Source organism: Podarcis melisellensis (genome assembly GCF_964234715.1).
Source record: "Podarcis melisellensis genome assembly, chromosome: 3".
In the NCBI taxonomy this organism is placed as follows: Eukaryota; Metazoa; Chordata; class Lepidosauria; order Squamata; family Lacertidae; genus Podarcis; species Podarcis melisellensis.
The window spans coordinates 87,346,179-87,366,644 of NC_138530.1; the positions used below are offsets into that span (position 1 = coordinate 87,346,179).

The window sequence follows — 20,466 nt, forward strand, 5'->3', positions numbered from 1 at the left end:
CCAGCATGACTAAACTGCTTCTAGCCCAATCAGACACCATGACGAGTGTCAGAGTGCATGGAAACACTGTTTACCTTCCCGCCACAGTAGTACCTATTTATCTGCTTGTGCTGGTGTGCTTTCGAACTGCTGGGTTGGCACTAGGAACACCACTGGCTACAACCTCAAACACACTTGACACCAGACAAATTTGAGGACTGGTCAGATCAATACTTTGGCCCCTGGGACACCTTCCTGGGACCCAGGCCTTAAAAATAATGCATCTCAGTATTATTCAGTTCCACAATTTCTGTCCAGCAACTCCCACCCTCTTGTTTTCTTATACTATATGGTTCCAAAAATAGTCTTTATAAAGAGTTGTAGGGATTCATTAGAAGAAACCCCTGTGTGTGGAGTGCTTTTATTATCATTATAATATCCCATAAGTAATTATTGGGAAAGTTCATTTGAGTTGAGGAAGAACAAGCAATTGCTATTTCTACAAACTTAATTGAACAAGATGTAGGTAATTACATTTAATTGATCATAATGGAGTTAATAACAACCTAATAATGCCAATTAGTTGATACTATCCATTGTTTTATCGCCTTTCGAAGATAAAAGCTTAATGAGGCTATTATGCTATATTTTGACACAAATCACGTAATAGATCTTTTACAAATTGGGAGCATCAAAAGAGGAGTTTAGGCCTGAAGATTCAATATCATCATCAGAACAAATCTTTAGGCTAGCATATATATTTTCTCTGGTTCAGGATTTATCATTGAGAATTAACTCACTTCTGGAATATTTCTGTCATAGTTTCAAACTTTGTATCAAGGATCAATAATTCATTTCTATTATAATTAAAGTTCTGCCACTACTAATAATGATTAATATGCAAAATTCTGAAATTTTCATTTCATTCAAGAATTTCAGTTACAGATTTATCCTCAAATGTTCATCTTCAGTTAGGTTTCAATTTATCATTCGTAGCAAATTACACTACCTTGGATCAGAATGCACAGTAATGTCACTTCTTAGTTTTCTCAAAGTTCTTTTTAATGGACAAAAGACTATTGTCACTATCCTGTATGTTAACAGCAAGGACTCAGTTACATTAGTAAAGAAAAAGCATTTAATATATGTTACACCGCTGTGACACCAGATGGCGCTGTGGAGTTCCGTCTTTTGCCAACGTAATTTCCCACTTTGAGGTTTACAACGTGTTTTCCTGAAACACATTTTGATGTGTCTAGATCCAGCCTAAGTATGGATCCTTTTTTGCATTTACATCCCATTGAAATGAATGGGGTACTGCTACCTTAAACATAATAATAGAAAATTATTATTATTATTATTATTATTATTATTATTATTATTATTATTATTTATTTCAATGTCACTTTAAGTGCAAATAACTTTATTTGGTTTGGGACAACACTGTGTACTGGATAGTACTTCAAGAACATTAAGCTAACTTTGGTGGCAATAAATACTTGCTCTATTTGCCCATAGGCATAGTTGAGAATGCGAATGACCAAGAAAAGTGAGAAATAGTTGAACACAGGACCAGTTTGGTGGATCATTGGTTTCCTTTTTATGGAGTCCAAATGATACTCTATTCCCAGCATGAGTAACATTTAACAAGCTTGGCAGTAAACGAGATCTGTTTGTTTCATTACCTTTTAAGCTATTTTGCCAGGCTATCCAAAAGATGTTTTCAGTCATTGCTGACAAATGTCACTCAACAATAGAAAGACACCACATGCAACAGTTTGGGGACACTTGCAAATGTACAAACGTTATTGTTGTGTTAAGTCACCCTTTATCCCTGTGGTTCATCAACTGATTGTCTGACCTTTCCATCCATCCAAATTTGAATGGCTTTGGGCACCAAATGCAGTTCTACACAGACCGAGCTCATCATCCAGGTTGCAATTAGCCAGCCAGTTTTTAATGATTATACTTGTGGAAGCACAAAGGATAAAATGACACAATTGCTACTGGGTTGAGCTGGGACATAATTACCAGCAGCTTAACCACCAGGGGCACTTGAATGATTGTGCATGCATTCTACATTTACAATTGTGCAAAAATGGCAGGAGGGGGGAGAGAGAGAGAGAGAGAGAGAGAGAGAGAGAGAGAGAGAGAGAGAGAGAAGGAAAACCTGTCTTCTCACTTGACCTTTAAAACACCCTATGTGCTGATTGTAGAAAAAAGCATTTAGAAACCTTGATGGAATATTTATACAGTATATGTACTATCAGGGAATTGTGTTAGCGGCAAATGTTAAACAATAATATCTTAAGGTTGATATTTTAATTTAGCCAGTCCCTGGAAGATTCAATCAAGCACAATCAAATGGTGCACTCTTAACAAGCACAAGGTGAAAGCTGCTCACCAGCATGCTGAATTGCTAACAACTTGTCCTGCAAACATAAAACACCAGGAAGCTATTCCAGAATATTATTAGCTCATCGGCAAATGCATATATAACAGCTGTTATGGTGGGAAGTTATCATTGCCAATGGCTGTGTCTTATATCAATTGGACGCCTGCAGCCAATGTCTGGTTGTCGATCCCAACCCTCCTAACACCGTGAAGCACATAATCAGTAGGATCTGTCTCCACTGAATATTCACCCTTTCACCCCCACATCGCCGTTTCCCTCCCTCTGTTTCTTATGGGTTGCTGCATATATACTGTGCATTTGTCTCGCAAATTTCTTCTCCCTTTCCCTGCCTCTTTCTCCCAGCCATTTATTTCTCTGTCTTTTTGTGTGTCACAGCCCCCTTCTCTCTTTCCATTCCTCTTCCCAGGCTGACCATGTACTGTTTGTGCACTGGGTTCAAGCAGCATAAAATGGCAATACCGATATGTTGAGGGTTATCAGTGCAACTTTAAGTCATTCAAACATTAAAATGCCAGAAGCTGGGGAAGAGCTTCTTGGGAGGATTGGTGCCTTATATCTCCTGATTCAAGGTGGCGTTAGCCAACTCGCATCTCTCTCTTTCTGCCCTTCCCTCCTGCCACGGCCAACTTGTTTCTCCGACCCTCTCTTCCCAAAACTACTATTTTTCAAGTGCACCTGCCCACTCCCTCTAGCTTCTCCAAGCTCTGATGGCTGTGTTTTTGAAAACACTGAAAAGACAGGGTGAGGCATCAAGAAACAATCATTTTGTGTTTTAGAGAGGAGGAAGAAAGGAATCACAATTCTGTTTTGTTTCAACAATTTTATATTTCATAGCTACATTATTCTCTCTCTTTTTTTAACAATATCCGCAGCAAGCACTGTCTTTCCTTCCTATTAGCCCATAAAAGATCAAACAGATGTTGGACTAGAATGCACTTTATTAATCCATTCATTCAATCAGCAGCGTCCATGTACAGGACGCTTTACAGAGACCAATTCTCTGGGTTAAGGGGCTTACAATTTGGCAAGGGAACTGGAGCTCTGTGCCAGAGGGTTCATGGAAAAGGTGAACTTTGAGTAGGAATTCAGAGGAGGACATGGAGGTGGCATGTGGGACAACAGGATGGAAAAGTTGCAGTCTTTCATGGGAGAAGGATGCCTTTGGATGAAAGAGGATAGTGCAGCTCAAAGAACAACACTTTCTGTGTTTCTATGATACACAGAAAGTAAAGCAGTAACTTCAGATCACACACATACTTACATAATTGGAAAATCTAAGGCTGTGCCTGTAGGACTAGACTTACCACGTGCTATGCTGAGCTGTGTGGATGAAGGGATGGATGGGAAGGTGAAGAGGATTGTACTCCCATACACTGCCCACCAGCCCACCCTCCCAGCCAGTAGTTTGGCTGGTCACCCTTGCCACCACAGCTTCCCTTCCCCTGCCCACCCATTGCTTCTGTTGCTGATCTCCCTCCAGGCCAGTTGGAGATTCCTGGCTGCTGACAAAGCCATTGATGCACTAGACACTCCCTCGTTTTGAGGTATTGTGGGTGAGGCCTGTGCTGCTGATAAAACACTTTTTCAAACAACACTTTAAACTATAATAGTCTAAAGTTTTCTCTCTCTCTTTTTTTAAAAAAGAAGTAATTTGCACCATCATGACAAAATGGTGGCAACACAGGCTTTCTGTAGGTGACTTTTCTCACTCTGAGAAAGGACCCCTTCCTCTGGGTGAGGGAGAACATGCTTTGTCAGCAGTGGAAAGCAGCCAGGTGGGGAAGACAAAGATAAGTGGGCAGGTAGGCAGGAAGGAAGGGCAAAGCCGCTTCATTTGCCAAACTGAGGTGCCATATTGTCTTGAGCCAGCCCTGGCTATTTAAGAGGAAATCAGTTGCGCTTCAATGAGGGTGAGGATTGTGGACAGGAGGCGACACAATGGAATTTAAAATCCTCCCATGGGTTGACGTGGGCAACCAGCTAGGGTTACATCCACACTATGTATTTAAAGCACTCATACCACTTTAACAGTCGTGGAGGATCCTAGGAAGTGTAGTGTGTTAAGGGTGCTAAGCTCAAAGAGCAACACCTTTAACAAGCTACACTTCCCAGGATTCTCAGCAGTATGAGATGGCTTTCAATGTGTGGTATGGACCAAGTGGAAACTTTGCTGTCCAAAGGTGACTGAATTCACATCTTATTTGCTCACAACAGCCTTGGTTACATGGCAGGGCCTTGTTTCCCCTCAATAATTTTATTTTACTTCATTTTGGTTACTGCTTTTACTTAGACATCCTGTTGCTGCCAAAGTGTAAGAGTCTGAATCTTTTTTAATCATCCAACTGATCAAGCTTTAGTGATTTGACCTTGCTCTTAAGCAGCCCTCTGCTTTCTTGCTGTGCAGGAAAAAGGATAACTATAATGAAACACCAAACAGAGAGGCTGTTGCTTGATTTTCATGGGTCCTCACTGTGCTTCCTTTGATTAAGGGAGAACATTTCATGCGAGCTGGCTCAAGGAACATGAATTAGAGTTGTATTATAAAAGGAAAGAATAAAAATCACATCATTTGCCTTGTGCCAAGCATTTTCAGTGAAGAGTGTTTGTATGTTTGCCCCTTAGCTTTAAGCTGGAGCATCACACACACTGTTCTCAGATATACATACTTAACAACTGTATATTAAAGTTAAATGTTAAGTTAAGAAAATGGTTTCCAGAACGGATGGAAAATATCCATGAGATTTGTTGTACCACCCATCATCAAAAAGATGTCAGGGCAGCATACAACATATTCATATTATATTATTCTATGTCTAGTGTGGGTTGCCAGTGCCCGGGGCCACACGAATGGGTGGGTGAGAAAGAGGGAAATGGATGGAGTATGCATGAACATTCAATGGCCTGACTGCATCCGCATCACCCAGGAGATTGCAGCTGCAGAGATAAGAAAATAAGAGTTGTTCCATTGTCTGGAGAGGTCACTTCCTGGTTCACATGGAGAAGCCGTTGTCCACAGATCACAGTGACGGAAGTGTGCAGCTGTTTTGAGGCAGCAGCGGGTGTTGAAATTTTGCACCCCTAACAATTTTGGACCCGGGGCAACTACCCCACACCCCGCCACGCTATGCCATTGTTCTGCGTGTCTCTTCATTTTCTATTTACAGTCACTCTATTCCATTCCTCCTCCCAATGAAAGTCAGTTTTTATATTTATTTATTTATTTATTTATTTAGGAATATTCATACCCTGACTACTGACCAACGTTCTTGAGGCAGCTTGCAATATGAAATAGACAATACTGCAATACTCACTACAGAAGTTCCCCACTGCACCCGCCTTTGTTCTCAGCATGCAGTAGAACTGACGGTTGAAGTGGCTAGATGTTAATCTCACAAAGGCCAGACTTCTTCACTGGGTGGCTGCTTCTTCTTCTTCTGTGGCCTCATCCAAATTCCCGCTTGCCCCACAATTTCTTCTGTTTGTTCCATGATTTCTAATCACGGATCTGAGAGGTATTCCTTTTGCCCCACCGCTTTCCCCAGGGAAACTCATGGTTTACCGCTGAATCAGAACAAACGTCAATCTGCAGAAAACCCGGTTGATTCAGTGGTAAACCATGGATTTCCCCAGAGAAAGTGGTAGGGTGAAAGAAAAACCTATCAGACCCATGCAGAGAAACCACAGGGCAAACACAAATGTGCATAAGCCCTCACAGATGCTCCACAACTGAACTGCAGCTCACCCCCTAACAGAGACCCTTAATCTCCAATATGAAAATATACATTCCAATGGTATATTAATATTTCATTTAGACACATTTACCAAGGAACAGCTACATAAGCATTTTATTTAGAAATATTTGTTTAAAGAATGACTTTGAGTCGTTCCCCCTTGCAACCGTTAAGGAGCTATTCTGCACTTCTCTTTTCACACAGTGATTTCATTGTAATTACAATTGCACCCCAAAGACATGCCAGCTTACAGCCTGATCATCAAATAGTTTATGTTTATGGGGTTCAATATAAGATGAGCTGCTTGCCTCATTTTCATTCCTCCTTGACTTGGCAGCACTCCAGTTTGTTTGCCTGAGAAGCGTTTATGCAATGCATGGCTCATCTGCAAAACTTTCCCTCTTTCTATATTTATGCAGGCAAGACTTGGCAATGTGCGAGGCTGAAGTGACTATCCTGGGAGTAGCTACAAAAGCAAGCATGTCCAGCAACCATTGGTCGACTTTCATTTGGGATGCAACAGGACCAATATTTGTTGGTGGTTTACCACATCCTTATGCAACAAAGCAGGTACAACATTATACATCTTGCTGTTTCAACACAGTCTCTGGTCTTCCTAGCTCAATTCGTCTAGGGGTGAGTTTCAGCACTTCAGCACAGCACTCACCTAGAGTTCCCTGTGAAAAGGAGAATTAGACCGTTAAGTTACTCTGCAAATTGTAGCTCTGAGAGTGGGACTAGGGCAGTGGTTCCCAACCTTTCTTTGGCCATGCCCGACCTAAGCATCCTTAAAATCCTGATACCCCCCTCCCCGCCCCAAGACATATAATTATTATTATTCAAAAAGTGAACTCGTATTCATGTGGAAGAAGCCTAAAAGACCATTAATTGGTCTAAACAAGCTTCAAAATTGCCTCCCTTAAAAATCAAATTGCCCTCCTGTGGGGCACGTGCCCCACATTGGGAACCATGGGACTAGGGTCTCCTAACAATGCTTAGCACCCTTAACAAACTACAGCTCCCAGAATTCTTTGGGGGGAAGTCATGATTGCTTAAAGTGGTATCATGGTGTTTCTACATGTATGGTGTGAATGTGGTCTAAATGAGAGCATTCTACACAGGCCTCACTTGTTAGGAATTCATTTCAGAAAAAAAGGGAATTGTTTGCCCCTCTTATTATTGAATCATATCAGGGAAGATAATAGTTTTGATTTATATTAATTTTGATTTTTTTAAAAACACACCTGAACAGACCTACCTATTGAATATTATGGTTTTGGTTTTGCTAAAGTTGTATGTGAATGCCTCTCCATCTGTTCAGCAACTCATTTGCATTCCCCACCGCTCTGATGTAAGCCAAACATCTCATGCACAACTTGCTGGCTTTCGGAATGTATTCCCACTTCTCCCTCACATCTCCACCAAGGCCCTCAAGGACAGAGCCATGTACAGGAAGCTGGCATGCCAGTCTGCTGAGGCAAAATGAAAGAGGCCACCTACATATAATTATTTATCCTCAAGGATGATCTGCGTATGTGTAGCCAAAGGTATACCTTCCTATCCTGCCAAAGGGGTTACTGATGAACTCTTAATGGGTTTAATTTGGCATAGTAGAGGCAGCTGCAGTACTGGCAAGCCAAACATTACATTAGATGCAACAGCAACTTGTTTCCAAAGCCTTCACCCAAGTCTAACTCACGTCATTTGTGTGCCCACTGTCCCTGATTCAACTACAAATGCAAATCTGCAAGGAAACTTTTCAAATTGATGAGGCTCCTTTGACAGTAACAAAAAAATCCAAGCTCTTCAGTGTCAGCAGTCCAGTCCTGTGCAATGCGCTGCCATCAGAGATTCAGCAGGTGCCTTCCTTTTCAACCTTCAATCACCTGTTGAAAATTGTTCTATGCTGCCAAGATTTATGCTGGCAGTTAAGAAAATATCCTTCTGCAATAGTTAGTTGAGTTCTGATTTTATTTTATTTTTATTGTATGGTTTTATGTATGATTGTTAAAAACGGCTCTGATGTTTTAAATATATAAATAAATGGCTTAATTTGCTCAATGATCCCTTGCAGGACAGGAGCCAAATGAAGTTCATAAGATCCATAGTATAGCATGCCAAAACCAGGTCACATATAACCCTGTCAGTCCTTTGGGGAGATTTCTTCTGTACCACTTTCTAAATATGTTTGTTGCTTTTGGTGCCTCTAGATGTATATCGAAGCCCTGAGAGGGATATATTTGTTTTGGAAAATGAATCTTCATGGAATGCTGCGTTGGTGGCATGGACTGTTCTGAGTAAAGGGGCGAATTTGATATTGTTTGCACCAGTTTAACTTTGCTGCTCCTTACACAGTACATCACACTGAACTGCATTGATGTGTGCCAGCAAAAAAACACAGGGAATAATCTTTGACAAAACATATGTGTTAGCCAATTAAAACAACAAGACACCTCCTCAAGAAAACAAAAATCCTTAGCAATTTGATATTTTGTGACAGTAGAGTTCTTCATTAGTGCAATTACAATGCTGCATAGAACTATAACAGGTTAACAGTGCAGTCTTGGTAGCCAGAATCCTATTTCTGATGCCCTCACAGTATTCTCACCCTGTATCCAGTTTATAGAAAAAAACTGAATCCTACTCAAGCCATCCCACATATGAAAATAAGAATTGTAAGAGTGAGAGGCTGGGTCTAGCCCTACCCCCATGTCTCTGTAAACTGTCTGCGCTACAAGTTGGCCCATGATGTCGAACCCTAACCATACAGTGTTCTATTTTTCTAGAAAAAGAGGTGCCAAAACTCACTGTGAATGCCTCCCTTGTTATCTTAGAATGACAATGGCGCCCACCTGAGAGGTGCCAGAAATGAGCTCTGGTGAGTTCTGGCTGGAAAAAAACAAACACCCTGCTTCTGCATATTGGGAGAGGGGCCTACATGGATACAGCAGACTCTGCTCTACAGACGTGCACCCTCAAATGTGGACTGTGGGAGGACAGGGCTGATGGAGACATGATGACTGGATACAGGCCATGAGTGCATCAGTCACACAAAGAAGACTGCCTGAATAGGCTTTTCTGCTTCTCAATATCTAGATTTGAAAAATATCTGAGAGATATCTTGCTGTCCAATGTGGACAGAGCAAGTAACCCACATTAGCAGTGTTTCCTCAGCACTGTTCTTTCAGCAGTCACAATGGGTGTCGGTGTCGGCATAAATATTTTCAATGGCTATGATTTATAGTTAGTGTTGAACAGCAAAAGTGGTTTCATGCAATGCAGGAAAGTAGTGGTGAGCTGTAGGAATGCAGGACAAGGAATAGTAGCTGTGTGGAACATACTCAGGCCACATAGCTTGACGACTCTAAGTCCTAACCCTCCCCTGCTCAACTGAGATTTTTCACTTACACATCCCTCTTGGCTGTTAAAATGGCTGAAAGGTTTATCATGAGATGTTGAAATCATAGCATGTTGGATCTCCAGAAGATAGAGACAGTGATTGCATAGAATGCATGCAAGTCTAGCGTCCTGGTTTTATGAGCAATGCTCTCTAAAGCAAGCTTTTTTCCTTTCCACTTGAGTTTTATGAGAGTTTGACATAGCAAATGCATTTGTTTATTGGAATGGAAAATAAATTAGCCATTGGAGTCATTACAATTCTAAAGAAATCTAATCATGCTGACATCCAAGGAAACAGAGAGGTGGACAACATTGTGGTCAAGGGCACCTACAAAGTCTCCTAAACTGCATTATTGTAGATGCACAATATTTGCTTTGCCTGACACCCAGAGTATCTAAAGCAATAACAAGGGCAAGAGGGCTAAGGCTGCTCCTTGAGACAGAACCTCATTTGTTGTTGTTGTTGTTGTTGTTGTTGTTGTTGTTGTTGTTGTTGTTGTTGTTCCATTTGAGACATGTGAGTTTCATTTAATGCATGGGAATGTTACTTCTGTTCTGCAGAAGCTGACTTAAGCTTGTGGTGGCCTGCAGTTATGGTGGTCTCAAAAAAATTGACCACAAGTTATGATGCCAGAGATCTGGTTTGTTGTGTTTCTTTTTGTGGGGGAGACTTATTAAAATTTATTCATGTTATGTCATTGGGCATGCTATAGGCACGATGACTGTGCCCTCTCCAGGCTGGCAGAGCAATGTGCTTGCCACCTTTTCCACCTTAGGGTTGTGAATCCTCATTCTTGTTAAAGGTAGAGCATGGAGTTGAGATAGAAAGAAATATGCGCAAATGTGTCTAGCAACAAATAATATGGGGAGAGGCAACAGGGTGAGCGGTTCTAATCCTGTGGAAATGGAGCCATAGAGGATAAGAGACATGGGCTTTTGCTTAATACTGTATCAGAATGCCATATATTTGCTGCACCTTTCATTATTACACTAAGCTTCTCTGTTGGTAAAAAATGTAAATTCTCTGCAGCTTAGTTTCCTGGTCTGTAAAATGGGGAGAAGAAACACTACCCCCCACCCACCTCACAGTGATGTTGAAAATACCTGAAGATGTTTTAATATAGCTTGGTGATGAAATGAGTTGTGCAAGAGCAATAATTTCTAGCTTGACTAGAAGGCAAACACCCACGCTACCTTTAGCATCACATGTTTCTCATTTCATCTTACCCCCTCACTTTCAACAGAAAATTACTACTGCAGCACCTGAGTTTTCTTTTCTTATGAAAGGTTACGTGTTTGGTTTCATTACAAAGTTTAATTGTGCCGAGGAGTGGAAGGGTATGAAATAACGACAGTTAACATCTTCAGTGCTGTAATAATAAGAAGCCTAGACATATAAATTACTGCAGCAATTACAGCAGCACAAATAACGCTATTAATGCAATCAACTGTTAGTGTGAGTATTTGACAACAACCTTTAATCTTCCTTCAGGTGCAGCTATTTTACATTCTCTGCACCAGAATGAAACCTAATTAAACAATTAATGGTACTTTAGTTAGCTTGAAGGTGCTGCACTGGAATTTCAGAATTCAGAAATAAGACATTGCATGCTTTAAGCTGGTATTCAAAAGAACATTTCTCTTTGTGTCTGTTCATTTGCACCCACAGAATATTGAATGTGTGTTCATGTACAAACATTTAAAGGGGGTGGAGTCAAAGGTTGTTAAATAGTTTGAGGATGTGTTGCCAGGCAAAAGTAATAAAAATTGCTTAAGATACCAGAGGTAAGAAGAGCTGGTTGGATCAGGTCAAAGGCCCACCACAAAGGCCAACCGCATGCCCATGAGAAGCCCACCATCAGAACCTGAGCACAACAGAAGTTGTGATTACTAGGAGGGGGGAGCCTTCCAGCTTCACAGTTCCTCTGAGCTAAGGGGCATTAGAAAGCTGTTTCCTGCATAGCTTGAGCAGATCACAAAGATAGCTTCCAAATTATTGACAGCCCAAGACCACATCTTGGAACCATCATCTAAAATGACCCACAAAGCCAGAGACCGCTGGTTCCATGCCAGGTAATGCTTTTAAGTTGTGATAGTAGCAGTAAGGATGTCATGTGGCACACTTTACAGAGGACAGTCCTCTATTTGAAAAGCTGTCCAGTCCAAGTCTGGCTTAAAGTTGTAGAACCCAAAAACAGGTCTTGAAGTTACCATCTTTCTCCTGATTGCAAATGTTGCCACACACCCCAAACGATTGCCAACCTTCTGCCATATTTCAATCAGTTTCCTTTTCAGTCTTCCCCCAGCACCTGAAAAAACTGAGACAGGAGCCTTCTAGTTTTGCTGAGCAGCTCCAGATTCCCATTATGTGGAAATCAGTCCCACTGATTTCAGTGGCATTCAGTCAGTTGAAGTATCTGTGCTTAGGACATAGCCAGAACTGCTGCAATTTGCATGTACATTGAAGAGGTCCAGACTCATTTCAAAGAAATACGCTTACATCAAAGTAAACTAGACCAGTAAGATATCAGATGGCTTCTTAGAATGCTGAAATTAAGTAATGGAAGAGAAATCATTTGGAAGGATCTTTGGCAGTCATCAACTCTTCGCTGCACTTCAGACAGCTTTTTAAAATGTAGGCAGAGTAGTCAATCGAAAATTATTCCATAACTTGTGTCTTTCATTTCTGGAAATCACTTTGGATTAAGCAATCAAAGTGAGAGTGGTTGGAAGAAATGAAGCTGGACAGAAATGGGCATAGCCCTGAACTCACTCAAATTCTCCTTCATTTAATTAATCGGTATGGATGTATGAATGTAGACATTTTTGTTTCTGTGTGTGGTTTTGTTTTGCCTTTTGTGACAATGAAGAGAGATTGAGGCTATTTCCAGCCATTTTATTGCTGGTTATTTTGGTGGCTTCCTCGGTTGGGTAGGAGAGAGGTTTTCAAACTCTGCTCCAGGGAACTCTGGGGTCTTTTCAGGGATTTCTCGATAAGATCAATAATGGTGAGCAGCTTATCCTCTACTGCCTATTTCCTCCTACCAAAAGCGTGATTCACCTGAAGCCCTCCAAATGTTTTGGACTGTAATTCCCAGCAGCCCCAGAGTTCCCCTGAAAGTCCCTGACCTGTATATTGAGGAAGTAACCATGACCAGAACATCCAGGATTGTGGATTGCATTGTGGGATACTAAACTAAATAACCCCTGGTGTGCCTTCCAGCTCTATACTTCTGTGGTTCTAGGAGTCTGGAAGGTGCCAGGCCAGCTAAGGCTGCCCTGCAGTGTACAGTCATAGGGGGGGGGGGTTGAGGGTGTTCTAGGTTGCCCTCTCAGGGTTAAAACCTGCATGATACGATGCCAATTTCACGATGTATATTGCAGAAACAATCACATGCTGGTTCGGTCCATAAGTCACCAAGTCACCAACACTGTAGCATCTCCTTGGTTGAACATGGCTGTATGCACAATTCTTCATAATGTTTCTGACCCACATATGGTCACTTTCAGCTGGGAGCCAGAAATGTCACTACAGCTTTGTTTGTTTTTTTAGTATGTAACTCATTGTGCAAAATTACTGTGGGAATTGGTTGGAAGGGGATTGTGGCTGCCTCTAGACAACCAGTGCTGCCCATGGCCAACTTCTGCTGCTCATTTCTTCAGAGCTTGACAGTAGTGCGAGATACACACTTAGAAACTGAGGGCAATTGTTCAGTGGCAGAGCACACAAAAAGTTTCCAACTTCAATCTACCAGTCTCTTAGGTAAGAAGCACTCATTACCTGAAACCCTAGTTAGCTGCTGTCAGTCACCAGAGATCATGCAGAATTAGACCATTTAAAAATCAAATGGACAAATGACTTTAAAGTAAATGTTCATGCTATTTATGGACACAAAGAATTTTTTAAAAGTGTTTAAATGTTATTTGTTTATAATGGTCATAATGAGGAATGCAGTTCTTTCTATTTTCCCAACAACTGCCCTTTTAATCAGCCCTGGGTAGCTGCTTTACATTGGAGGTTGTGCCCTAAACAGAACTCCCAGGGGACAGTCCATAGGGCATTGAAGATGACCACTGCAGAACATCAATGGACAAACCAGAATTACCTGCTGCAGCAGAGATTCATTTTGGATTTTTATTTCACAATCAATACAGGCACAGGAAATTAATAGTGATTCAACCTACCTTCTCCCTCAGCCCACCCCCCGCAAGTGCCGCGGCCCCCACCAGCCAATTTTGGTATCCATGCTGGCGCAAACAAAACTCTTTCAGGTGATATTTGTTAGCTGTATTCCTACAGTTTGCTGTGTGGGAGATGACTTTGTTTGATGCAAGCAGCTGCGGGACAAGCACATAATGAATGCAATAAATGTTGTAATGAATCAAAATATTTCCAGGGTTCTTCCTTCCTAAAGAGCTGGCGAAAGGCACTGCAGTAAAATGGCACACAACTGTTAGCTAATTGGACATCTAAGAAAGAGGTGATTATTCATGGGATGGGGGAATGAACAAATCCCATCAAGATCCGTGATTCAGTGTTAGAAAAAGAGAAACTAACGTATGTCAATCTTTTTTTTTTTTAAGCAATGAAATCCTATACATACCTGCTCAGAAACCCTATGCACAGTGGGGCTTACTCTCAAGTAGGTAGGGTTAGGATCAAAGCCTATGAGTAGAATAGCCTACAGAAGGGATGTGAAACCTGTGGCCCTCCAGATGTTTGTGGATTCTATCCAGCTTAGCCAATGGTTAGGGATAATGGGAGCTGTAGTACAACATCTGGAAGGCCACAGGTTCCCCAACAATGGCCTACAGAATTAGTTGGTTAATGGAGCAATCTTATATTGGGCCCTGAAAGGACTGAAGTGGCAATGAGACTGCTGTACACAAAAACCTGCCAGCTTGTGCCAGCCATGGAAAGTATGGAAATCTGTTCTCATTCTTTGTTTCTCTCTCTCTCTCTCTCTCTCTCTCTCTCTCTCTCTCTCTCTCTCTCTCTTTCTTTCTTTCTTTCCTTTGCCAACTCCAAGCTGGCATACCAGAGCCTTCCCCTCCTCCCCAAAACAGCCATCTCTTTGGATCCAAGGGACTTTGGCTCAAAAGTTACAGTGTCCTGCTGCCACCTTTCCTCTGAAACACCCTGTTTGGGGCATTTCTGTATTGAAGAGCAGGTGGTAGCTTACTACCTGCCTGGGCATAGCTCCAGTCCTCAGGTGAAACAGAGCTACCCCCACCAGTAATGCTTCTCCCTGCCAGCAGAGACCAATGGGAAGGAATCTTACTCATACTCCCAGCCATTGACTTGTCATGGATGGTAGTAGTAGGATTGTGCTTATATAAAAGCAAGTATATATAAACAGATGGTGGCAAATGCCATATTTGTTGCGTTTGCTGCAAAGCAGGATAAGGATCGGCTGCAAAAAATCTCTGATTCTATGGCAAAATGATCTCTGGATTTGGAAAACAAGTGTCCAGCACCCTGCATGGAAAATCCTGGCCAAGAGCTGTCAGAACGAATAAGAACTTTTACCTAAATGAAAATGGTGCTTGAAACCCAGAATGGAGTCACTGGCTGCAAGCTAGACTTTCCCCAGTGTGAGCTGTGCCTGTCACCTGCTTCTGGTTGACAGGAATCCCAGCACTGGGCACTCTCTGTCAGTGACTGCATTTGACTTGTGTAGAGACATCTAGCGAGTGTTTCTGGAAACAATTCTTAACAGGTTTAAATAAGGAAGAAGTCAAGCTGCTGCTGCTGCTTTCAAACCCCAGGCTTGAGGCAAAAAAAACCTGCCGAGTCCCCCTGCTGACCAGAAATCATTCTGATTGCCACTGTCCAAATGTAATCTTTGCGGTAAGAGTTTCATTGCAGTATTTTACGCAACAGGGTTTTAATTGCTTCATACTTTACAAATGCAGGGGCAATTGGGTGTTTGGGCTAGGTACCTGAGGCGATCTGTAACTCTTCTTTTCTAGAGTAATATGGAGCTGAGAATCATTTCTAAAGGGGGGCATTATAGTCATTATTTTTTACATGACAGCCATTTTTTTGGAAAAAAATGCAGAATTTATAAAGGAGTACAAGGGAAACAATACTTTCATTAGGGCATTCACATAATGAGAAGAGGCAGTGCGCTGTGCTGTGCTGTAGCAGAAATAGTGCTGGATTTTGACCTGGAGGATCTGAGTTCAAAGCAAAGAGAGTGATTTTTGAGCATTTATTTGCCAGCCCCAACTACCCCTTTTCATTTTTTTCAGTCTTCAGGAAGCCACATTTCCACATCACTTTTCATGTGCATTTCTTCCTCCCTCTACACATATCTTTGCAAAGAAATTTCCCTGATATAATGCATTTTTGTATGTGATGTTCACTAATATGTGCGTTTTAATCTGCACTTCCTTCTAATCTATGTATTTTATTTCTTGGGGGGGTCAGTGAACTGCATCACTAACTTCAGAGAAGGGTACATTTCAAAGATTGGTGTCTTTTGGTTTACGCATTGTTTTGGGAAGGGTGGATTGTACAGATTCACAGCAAAACCAATCCCCATGCAGGGTTAGCCAATCTTGCCCTTCAGATGGTGGGAAGTACAGCTCCCATGATCACTGATCGTTAGTTTATGCTGATGGGAGTTGCAGTCTGCAACTGGAGGGCAGCACATTGGCTACCCTTTGACTGAAAAAGAATTCCATTAAAACCTTTTTATCCAGGCCCATTACCCAATGGAATTTAATCTATTAACAGCAACAACCTTTGACTTTTGGCTGTAAAGACTGGATAAAGAAGGTTTGGTAGTTAGCTCAGGTCTTAAAGAAATACGTAAACAAGTAAGATTATGGGATGGCAGACAGTAGTATATTTTAAAATCAATTATGGTAAAATAAATTGTTGCATTCATATATTTTATTACATCACAGTTAACAGTGGCGTAGCATGGGGGGTGCAGGGGGGGCTGGCCGCACCGGGTGCAACATCTGGGGGTTAGGGTTAGGGGGCGCAAATCCACGGGTAAGGGGTTGCAAATTACTTGCCTTGCCCCGGGTGCTGACAACCCACGCTACGCCACTGACAGTTAATGATTTAATACTTGATTTTGTGTGTGATCCTGGAAGTGAAAAGTGTAAATGTTATATAGATGCAGATTATTGAGTTGTTTTAGTTGGGTTCTTTGATCCAGTTGAGGTTTCCATTGATAGAGTAGGGAAGGAAGCAATTTTTGCCAACAGTCCCTGCAACCCACTTCTGGTGTGACTTTCTGCGTTGTTCTGAACAACCTCTGGAGCATATTTTATTTTTACAAGTTAAAGCTACTGACAGACCAGTCCTAAATAATGGGTCAATCCACCACTTTCCGCTGGGAAAACCTACTTTTTACCACTGAATTGGAGCAAACATCAGTTGGGTTTTCCGCAGATTGACGTTTGCTCTGATTCAGTAGTAAAGAGTGGGTTTTCCCAGGGGAAAGTGGTGGGTTGGACTTATACTTTCTTTCTTTTTTTCTATTTTTTTTTAATTAATTTTCAAAAAAATAATAATTAGACAAACAAATATCTCAGCCTTATTTGAACCAATCTTAATAACATTGTTAAGTGACTTCCTCGTATCCCCCTGGCTGAATTTCAATGTATATCATGTTAACAGTTTTCCAAAACCAATATTCTTATAAAATTAACTTAATCACTTAGCATATTTCTTTCTTTCTTTCAAATTTGGCATTAAACATAATAATTCATCACATTGCATAATTAAATCCTAAGCCTATCTGATATTTGCAATCTATTCCAATTATGGACCTATACTTTCTAGGCGTGGGACAAGTGCAGTGTGGATGAGCCATAACTGTGACAACATATCTGCCTCTGATACTAGCATAGTATCATGTTTTTGTCATAATGGGCAGAGTTAGTGATTACAGTACATTCATATCTTGGATCCCAAATGCTCTGGAACTCCAATGTTTTGGCTCCTGAACGCCGCAAACCCGGAAGTGATTGTTCCGATTTACGAACGTTCTTTTGGAACCCAAACATCTGACAGGGCTTCCATGACTTCTGATTGGCTGCAAGAGCTTCCTGCAGCCAATCAAAAGCCACAGATTGGTTTTTGAACGTTTTAGAAGTCAAACGGACCTCTGGAACGGATTCTGTACAACTGTATTATTCCCAGGAACAAATGTAAAAGGTTGTCCATTAGTTGTTGGGTTTCCCCATATCTCGGACCCTCTTCCCAGCTCCCAGTCTGTCATTGTGTGAGTTTTTCCTCTCAGCCAAACCAACAACTTGCCCACCCTCACAAAAGCTGGGCTAAAAACTTATTGTGTCCTCAAACACCTGAACATTCCCTGTCTCTCCTCCACGTCAGCCAGGATGTGGCAGTTTATTAGACTATAGGTAGGAAAGGCTCATAAGCTACTGCAAATACATGTTGCAAAGATTTTCTAGTTTTGGTTCATGCAATAATAATAATAATCATCATCATCATCATCATAATTCTACCATGCCCATCTGACTAGGTTGCCCTAGAGACTCTGAGTGGCTGTACTTAAATTTTGGGAAAAAGAAGTACCTGGCTCGCAACCAGGCTTTGGAATGAGAGAAAACCTGAGGGAAGCCCAGATTTAGCACAAAAACATTAGCACAGTTTCCAAAGGAAAAGACATTACATGTGATCCGTTTTGAGGCCTACAACCCATCTGCCCAAGGAATGAGAAAAAGCAGGATGTAGGAACATCAGCAAAACTTAAAGTGGGCTGGTCAACAGAAACCAGATACTGAGTGAGTAGTGGGTTAAGGAGGAAGAGACCTAAAAACACATTTGAAAGAGGACAACCATTAATGTGTTAGTATTTTTAAGGAATTGTAGCAACATGCTGATTAGCATTGTCCTCTAAAGACTGCTCCAGATATTATTATTTTTTGTTTGAAAATGTACCTTTTCAGCATCTCTGTAGAATAAATTAAATTGGAATAATTGACACCTTCTTATGTAGCTGAAGCCATCACTTAACACAGGTACCTTCTCAAAACTGCATCACAAGGCACTTGGTTACACTTTCACATGCTTTATCTACCCTAATTATGTGAATAAGGCTGTGATAAATGTGCACAAATCGGCTTTACATGATCTTGAGTGTTGCCCTAAAGTGCAGTTTTAAAAGGGAGGATTTATTCCACACTTCCAAAGCCTTTAGCATGAATGTTCTCACAGCATGACATTAATAAGTCAGTCGTTCACATACACAGCCTTGGGAACTTTTCAGATACGTTGCTGTGTGTGAAATACCAAGTTGTGACTGTATCAAGGTGTGCACACACTTCGTTTGTGCTGTCTGGTAAGAGCTGCACATCATTATTTGCTTTGGATGTAGACTGCCATTGGTTATTCATGCCTTGGCCCATGATTAAAATACTGCAGTGTGCTTCAGACAGGGCTATGTCTTGATGACTGGAGACAGGAGAAGATGTCCCTCACAAGTATCAGGCTCGCAGCAAGAGAGAAGTGTTCATAGATTAATCACTACCCTCTTGAAACATATGCACCCAATCCTATGCATGCCTACTCAAAAGTGAGATCCATTTAATAGGGGGTCCGTTTTCCTTTTTATTTCTGGTGAAAAAGGATGGTGAGTGCATTTTTTTGTCCTAGTGTCGAGCAATATATACTTGAGTAACATGCTCAAGCATGCTTTCCCTTGCACTGCCACTGGATAAGATGGTTTTCTAAATCAAGGAAAAAACAAAGCTAGAGTGCTTTGCTTCGCCTTCTTTTAAACATAAGATAAAAATCTTAAGATGTGACTTTTAGGAACCGGCTGTTGAGAAGTTAGAATATGGTGCAAGGGTGCTGATAGTGGCCCCTGCCATTTTATGCACTCCAAAGTTAGAGCAGAGTCAGTACTGCGAATAAGGGGGGAAATTACATTGTCCTTTAGGTTTGGCTGGGTTAAAAGAAGTTGTGCTACTGGTATGGATACCAGTTAAGAGGGGGTTTCCTGTCACCTCAAAGGCAATGTATTCTGGTGGCATTCATTCATACGTTCATGTGCTAGCTGACAAAACTTGAAACAAAACTTTAAATAACTTGAGAATGAAAACATAGTTGACAATGACTAATCATATGTATTGTATGTGTATGCATTTTGGAATGAAATGTGACTCATCTGGCCACCTTTCTATGGGGGGGGGGGAGAGAGAGAGCATCTTGGAGGATAAATTATTAACACTGATTCTGAAAGCTTTCAATGGAATAAGTACTTCTGTATGTCCATGTACACCACTAACAACCGTCCATAAAAGCACTGATGAAGCCCTTATCTCAGTTAGTTAGAGTGTGGTCTGATAACACCAAGGTTGCAGGTTCAATTCCCACATGGGATAGCTGCATATTCCTGCATTGCAAGGGGATGGTTTATATGATCCTCATTGTCCCTTCCAATTCTATGTTTCTGTGGGCTGTATAACACTCCTGTGGCACTTCCGTAGCTATCTTTCCCCCAGGAGGTCAAAAAGCATCCACTCTATCCCCCCCCCCACCTCATATTAGCTGGCCTTATTCATAAACATCTTCTGAAATACGTGTTTGTTCTGCAGTTCATTTGGCCTAGCGCTCACCATGTGGGTGGGTGCTGTTTGACAGGGATGCTTATGAGACAGTGGTGCTCAGGGCAAGAAGGCAAGGCTCATAATTATTTTATTTTTATCTGAGAGGGAGAACATTATGTCTGAAATAGACTGATCACAAATCCAGAGGAAGTGACCAGGGACTCAGTTGGCGGATTTCTGTCTTCTGGCAGTCATGATATAACATAAAATATTCACTAAAAATACAATTTTCAAGAGAATGAAGATTACTTTTCCTCCCCCTCCCCCCTTTTTTATATTCCCAAACTGCATTGTTAATTTGCACGTCAGTGTGCAATATAGATTTCAGGTTGCTATGGTGAT

General features: G+C 41.4%; 1 protein-coding gene across 5 annotated transcripts in view; it reads left to right on the forward strand.

The window, feature by feature from the left end:
• EYS (eyes shut homolog) overlaps positions 1 to 20,466 on the forward strand; it is a 567,790-nt gene that overhangs the window by 361,497 nt on the left and 185,827 nt on the right. For all 5 annotated transcript variants that reach the window (XM_081905892.1, XM_081905891.1, XM_081905893.1 and 2 more), the window contains one exon: positions 6,546 to 6,696. In XM_081905892.1, the coding sequence (XP_081762018.1) occupies positions 6,546 to 6,696 (151 nt within the window). The remainder of the gene's footprint in view (positions 1 to 6,545; positions 6,697 to 20,466) is intronic.